The 7,035-nt window shown below is 51.0% G+C and overlaps 1 protein-coding gene across 1 annotated transcript in view; it reads left to right on the top strand.

Moving 5' to 3' along the window:
* Positions 1–6,420: 6,420 nt before the first annotated feature.
* The window catches only part of TECR (trans-2,3-enoyl-CoA reductase), a 28,122-nt gene continuing 27,507 nt past the window's right edge, over positions 6,421–7,035 (top strand). Inside the window, exon 1 of the mRNA XM_004277412.3 lies at positions 6,421–6,578. Coding sequence (XP_004277460.1) covers positions 6,564–6,578 — 15 coding nt within the window. The 5' untranslated portion in view covers positions 6,421–6,563. The remainder of the gene's footprint in view (positions 6,579–7,035) is intronic.

Genomic DNA, 7,035 nt, shown 5'->3' with positions numbered 1-7,035 from the left:
ACCTTCCTCCCCGCCCCCTACGCAGTTTCGACCAATCGCCGCCGCTCAGGCTGCGACGCGCAACATCCGGGGCGGGGCCGCGCCGCCAACAGCCCCCTGCGCGCGGCCACGCCCCTTCCCGCTCCGCCCTCGGCAACGCCTCCCCGTGGCGCACGCCCCCGGGAGACGGAGGCCCCGCCCACCCCCCGCGGGAACCAATAGAGATTTTGCTTTACTGCTCCTGACGACCCGGCCGGCCGCGCAGCCCGCCCCCTGCCTGGGTCAACAGGTTACGATGCGCTGCTCCGGGAAGGGGCGGGGTCGGAGAAGGCCCCGCCCCTTCCGTAGCAGAAGCAAACGTGCCCGCTCTTATCTCACAGGGCGTGGGAATCAGTTCCTGCCAGGAGTCTCGGGGCGGGGGAGTTACCTATCTTTCATTGACCCAGACACCCACCCTGCTTCTGGGACTAAAATTATCCACCCGCCCTCTTCTACCGGCTGTGGGTAGAATGCACTTGGGAGCCCCGGTACTGTCCCTGTCCTCACCTATACAGTACCCTGTAAAGCGAGGTGAGCACCCGGGACCAAAGTTCATCTCCCTGGAGAGGTCTTCTCAGTCCAGCTCCTTAAGTCTTTCAGTTTACCGTATTCTCAAGAACCCCTGCCACTGAAATTTGAAATTACCCTGTTCCTTGGTTTTCATGCTAAATGTCACCCTTCTCCCAGCCTGCGACCGCCACGAGGGCAGGGACTGGGTCTTGTCAGTGCTGGGTCTCTAGTGGCAGAAACGTGTCTGGAACCGACGCTTCGTAAATATTCCTGGCTGTTTTTAATACACCTTCTTTTTCCCCTCCCCACTACCTTTATGATTTGGGGGAGACATGGGCGTGTCATACACCTCTCAAGACCTCTGTTTCCTCATCTGTGGGCAACATGATCCCTTTCGGCTCTGAGAGTCTGGGGTGTCTGTGGTCAAGGGCAGGGCTGACGGGCTAAGAAGGCTCAGAAAGGGGTACCACCTGAGAAGGGAAGAGGGGTGGGTAGGTGGTGGTGCCCTGTGAAGGGGAGAGTTTCCTGGAAGAACTGCTTGGGAGGTCTGGGCAGTGTGACACTGGCTCTGGAGCCAGACAGCCCGGTTTCATTCTTGGTTCCAGCTCTTCCTGGCTGTGTGATCTTGGGCTGGTTACTGAGCCTTCCAGGGCCTTTAGCTTCCTCATCTGTACAATGGGGGTAGTAGTTGTACCTGCCTCATAGGGCTTTGAAGTTGACGTTGATTCAACATTTGTGAAGTGCCCAGGACAGGCCTGGCCTAGAGGAAGTGCTGTCAAAGGGGTGACTAGCCATCTGGTTGAATGGTGGGCTGCTGAGCCACCCGTTTCCTGGCAAAAAGCTTCTGGTAGCTACTGCCCTTGTGCAGGCTGGAACTCCTGAGAAAGATGCCATGGCCTTCCCCTGCTGTCTAGCAGGGGGATTCCGGCCATCCCTGGCCACCCCGACCCCAGGGTAACCGTGTCAGTAAGGACTCTGGACTAGGACACACACCAGCTGACCTGGGAGGATGAGTCTGGGCTGGGTGCCCAGGGGCACAGCACTGCAGGGTTCCTGAACCAATCGTGGAGGGGAGAGAGTTTGATTTTTTTAAAAGCTACATAAACAGATAGCGGGAGAGTCACCATGGGGAAAAACTCAGAGCTTGTGGATTTCCTCACACTTATAAATTTAAGAGTTAACAGATGTGGCAGCCTCCAAGGGTCTTCACATAGCCCTGAGTGGGCCAAAAACATCATGTGAAGGGTGTCCTTGTGTTTAGGGGCAACCTGAGAGCTGGGAACTCTCCCTTCCTTGAGCGAGCCTGGGTCATGTTCAGGAAGTTTTAATTGTTCAACCCCCCCCCCCAAAAGAAAAAAACAAAAACTCAACATCTCTTCTTATGGCTATGATTCTTTGACCTGGACACTCACTGGGCACTTTGGAATGTTATTGGAAAAGTGGCCTCTGCAGAAATCTCAGCACAGGTTTGAGCTCTCAACTCAGAGAAGAAGAGAAGATGTGATGGGTAGTTGTATGCATCGACTTGGCCAGGCACTTGTACCCAGTTATTCAATTAAACACTAAGTGCTGCTGTGAAGGTGTTTTGTAGATGTGGTTAGCTTAACATCTATAATCAGTTGACTCTAAGTACAGGAGATGACCATTGGTATTGTGGGTGGACCTCATCCAATCAGTTGAAAGGCTTCAAAAGCAAACTGAGGGAATTCCCTGGCGGTGCAGTGGTTAGGGTTCTGCGCTCTCACTGCCGAAGGCCTTAAAAGCAAATACTGAGGTTTCCCTGAGGATGAAGCATCAATTCCTGGCCAAGAGTTTCCAGCCTGCTGGTCTGCCCTACAGATTTCAGACTTGCCTTGCCAGCCCCCACAATCGTGTGAGCCAATGCCTGAAATAAATCTCTTAATACACAGACACACTCACAAACACATATATCCTACTGGTTCTGTTTCTTTGGTATCCAATAGAACCCTAATGTAAGAACTAAGCAGGACTTCCCTGGTGGCACGATGGTTGAGAATCCACCTGCCAATGCAGGGGACACAGGTTCGATCCCTGGTCCAGGAAGCTCCCACATGCCGTGGAGCAACTACTACTACTGAGCCTGCGCTCTTAGAGCCCACGAGCCACAACTACTGAAGCCTGCATGCCCTAGAGCCCGCGCGCCGCAACAAGAGAAGCCACCGCAATGAGAAGCCCACGCACCGCAACAAAAAGCAGCCCCCGCTCACTGCAACCAGAGAAAGCCCGCGCGCAGCAACAAAGACCCAACACAGCCAAAAATAAATTAAAAAAATAAAAAGAACTAAGCAGGTGAGTCTGGAGTCGGTCAGCCTCCGTTGAAATCCTGGACCCACTATTTACTTATTTACTGCCTGTGTGATCTTGCACAACTTGCTCTACCTCTCGAATTGCTAGCTATGTCCTCCATAAAATGGGATAAGGGTAGATCTTACCTCCCAGGGTTGCTATGTGGATGAATTTGAGAGGGGCCAGGAAATGAACATCATAATAATAGCTAACACTGACATGGTCCTACTCTGTGTCAAGCCGGTTCCAAGCACTTGATCTGTATTAACTCATTTAATCCTGACAATAATCCTATGAGCTTGGACTATCATTACCTCTGTTTTACCGGTAGGGAAACTGAGGCTCTGAGAGGTCATGTGACTTGCCTGAGGTCACCCAGTGAATAAAGTGCTGAGGTGTAAAGTGTGTAGCATACTGAGTATTTATGGTAAGCACTCAGCTTACGTTAAGATGTGATTCAGATGATGATAAAGACTTAATTTTTTTAAAAAAGCATCGCCATTTTTTTCAACTCTTCTCTTCATGAAAAAGAACTTCAAAAGCATTACAGCCATACAAGCTAACAATCTTCCCCTGGTGGAATACCCATGTGAAATAAAAACCTATGTTCACATAAAAGCCCATGAGCAAATGGTTATCAAGGCTTTATTTGTCATTACCAACAGCCATTAAAACCTAAATATCCTTCAGTGGGTGAATGAATAAACTGTGATCTGGCAACATGATGGAATACTATTCGGCCATAAAAAAAGACTGAGCTACTGACACAGGAAACAATGCAGAGGAACCTCAAATGCATTATGTTAATGAAAGAAGCCAGATTCAAAAGTCTGTTTACTGTGTGATTCCATTTTAAAGGACCTCTGGAAAAGGCAAGAGTATTGATGCAGAAATTGGATCAGTGGTTGCCAGGGGCTGGGATCTGCTGCAAAGGGATACAGGGGAATTTGGGGGGATGATGGAAATGTTCTGTATCTTGACTGTGGTGGTGGTTACATGTCTGTATTTATTCAGAACTGTACACTAAAAAAGGTGAATTTTACTGTATGTAAATTATACGTCAATAAGAAGAAAGAAAATAAATCCCATGGACTTAAAAATAAAAATTAAAAAGGCAGACAAGACAGAACTTGGGAAACCTCTCTCTGGGGCTCCTGACACAGTGGAAAGTTGCTAACCAGCCCTGGCTTGTCTGCTATAGGCTTTACCTTCCCTCACACAGCTCTGAATCAGCTTGATCACACACCCAAAAACAAGCCAAGCCAGGTTCCTGGAAGAGTCAAGATCTTATCTTACTTGCATGAGGGAAATAGAATTTCCCCTTTGGAAACTGCTCTAAGGGACTTATCACATTTGGCTCAGCAAATACCAAATGTATTTACTTGTCACCATTATGAATCAGCCACTGTGCTGGACATTCTAGCTGTCCCTACCAACAGGTATAGTCAGAGCCGTGGTACAGTGTCATGAATGGCTTGAACAAAGTGGCCAGTCTTCATTCTGAGGGTGGATTTGGTTTCTGCTGGCAGACTGATTACTGGAAGCCAGGTGAGGCCAACAAGGGGTCCTCACACCTGTAATACCCATCAAAAACAAAGGACTTCTTTGCAGGCTGGATCATGCCTTTCTATGCATTTCTTGTAGGTGAGGAGAGGGACAGAAATTATTTTTATGCCTCGGCTGGCACACAGCATAGTAGGTTCACAAAATTATTTGGTGCCTGTTGAGTGAGTTCAGGGCTCAGGGAAGCAGTCTCGAAAGGGAAATTCCAGAATGTTCTGAGTCTGTAGGAATGTGTGTGGAATCTCCAAAAATGACATCTATTTGGACACCAGACGCCTTGCCTAGCTGGAACCCAGTGATAGGGAAGACATGCTTACTCAGACCACATTGGAGAAGCTGGAAATTGGCAGAACTGGCAAAGTAGCAAAACATGGCTGGGTTTTAGGGGTTCAACCCTGCCCCCTCAGCATCTCAGAAGTAGACACCTCAAGTAACTCAACTTCGTACGATTTAAACTTGTGGCCTCTGAGCGAGTAGTCCCCCATCCCCCTCCATGAGGCCAGGGAATGAGGCCTGTCGGTACATAAAGGATCTCAAGATACTGTGAGCCCCACAACTGCTAACAGGAAGAGATCTGTACAAGAGAAAGTACAAGTATAAAACACTATGTTTTCATCTGTTTTGCCCAGATAGGTCCGATGAAAAAGGTAATGAATTTCTGAAGACCACAGCCTTAGCTTCCTTTACTTGGAGACAGGGGTCCCCATAAGCTGTAGCTTCAGAAGTCTCTAGAGCCTAACCTGGATGACTAAGTGCGAGCATTGACTCACCTTCTCCCTGCCCTGCTCTCCTGTGAATCAGAGATCTATCTTTGAGGACTTCTCACCATGTCCCTGATGCCAGGCCTCTGAATTCTGAAGGGTTCAACAGTTGATGAAGGCTCAGGGGCAGGGTCTGGAATCAGGAGAAAGTAGATAAGGTGAGGGAGTGTGCCAGGTCCTGTCTTAAGTGTGCATGAGTATGTGTGTGTGTGTGTGTGGTGGAAACCAGCCTCCCAGCCTGCTCATGACAATCAATGGAGCAAAAGCATGGCATGACCCCAAACCAGCACTGTCCAGTAGAGCTAGTGTGAGAGGCACAACCGCCAGCCACATGCAAGCTGTGTTTGATTTTAAATGTTCCAACAGGCACATTAAAGAAGTAAAAAGAAACAGGGGAGTTTAATTTTAATAATGTATTTTAATCCAATATATCCAAAATAACATCATTTCAACGTGTAATCAACATAAAAGGTGATTAATGAGGTTTTTTGTTTTTTTTTTTACATTTTCCTTTTCGTACTAAGTCTTTGAAATCGGTTTGTGTTTTATGTTTACAGCACATCTCAGTTTTGACTAGCCACATTTCAAGGGCTCACTAGACACATGTGGCCAGCGGTGACCATACTGGCCCGTGCAGGTAGAGACAAATGTGGCCTCCGTGCCCCTCGAGTCGAGGAAGGTGGGGCGGGGGCTTGCATTGAAAAGGGAGTGAAGACAGCCCCAGAATGGTTACAGGTTGGGGGCGGTTCCAGAAGGCTTTTCACCACCCATTTCCCCTTTCCTTTCCTCCCATTCATGACAGATACGGGTCCCCTAGCCAGAAAGGCCTCTCCATCCAGGTGCCCCAGCCCATGCCTCCAACCCCCATACCTCTCCCGTTGCTCCCCGGTATCCCCCGGGGGCCGCCCACCTCGGAATTCATCCAGTCGAGCTGCCCACCACGCGAACGCTGCCTTCTACGTCACTCAACTGCTAGCTCCCTCCCCCACGCCTTGCAGTAACCTTCGCTTCCCTTGGTTTCCACAGCGACGCCACCAAGGGGCGGGGCTGGGGGGCTCGCGGCGCCGAGGCCCCCTTTGATTGGTGGGTAGCCAAGCCCCTTCTTTCTACCGACTCCCCTCCCTCTTGCCCGCGCTCCGCCCCCTCGGTGGGTCTTGCAAGCTGATTGGCTAGCCCCGTGGCGAGAGCGGCTATTTCTCGTTCGGACCTGCCCTGCTGGGCGAGGGCGAAGTGGGCGCCCCGTGCGCTGATTGGCTGGAGGGGCGCGCGCGGCAGGGAGGAGCGGGGCGGACGCGGAGCCGCGGTTAGTCTCGCGGGGAGGTCGTGAGCGTGTGAGGTATCCCTTGCAGTGTTGCGCGCAGGTAGCTGCAGCAGCAGGAGCAGTAGCCGCCGTGTGAGGGAGCCATGAAGCACTCTGAGGTAAGAAACGAAGAAACGGGGGCCGAGCGACCGCCGCAGACCCATTTTTTTCTTCGTGAGACAACGGGAACACCCCCCCCTTTCTCTCCCTGTGCCGAGCCGGAAGGCGCAGGCGCAGTAGGCGCGCGTTGTGCCCCGGGGCCACTCGTAAATCGCAGTGCGCATATGCGGGGGAGGTACTTCTAATTCTGCAACCCAGGCTGTTTTGGGGTTGCCTTTTCTTGGGGTCTCTGCAGGACCTGGGAAGCTTACAGGTTCCTTGTAGCTCCCCCCGCGGGATGAGTTGCAGACTTTGGCAGGGGAGGAGCGAGGGTGTGAAACCCTTGCTTGCAGTCTGAGGGTGTCTTGCACAAACCTTGCACCCTGCCTCTGCTTCGGGCTTTGGAAGGGGCTTTGCAATCAGCCCAGAGAGGCTTGATCTTTGGATCCCTTCCTCGCCCGGGACGTCTCTCTGAGC

The sequence above is a fragment of the Orcinus orca genome, chromosome 3 (genome assembly GCF_937001465.1).
Source record: "Orcinus orca chromosome 3, mOrcOrc1.1, whole genome shotgun sequence".
Taxonomy (NCBI): domain Eukaryota; kingdom Metazoa; phylum Chordata; class Mammalia; order Artiodactyla; family Delphinidae; genus Orcinus; species Orcinus orca.
Note: the sequence above shows the minus strand (reverse complement) of the source record. Positions and strands in the feature narration are given on the sequence as shown.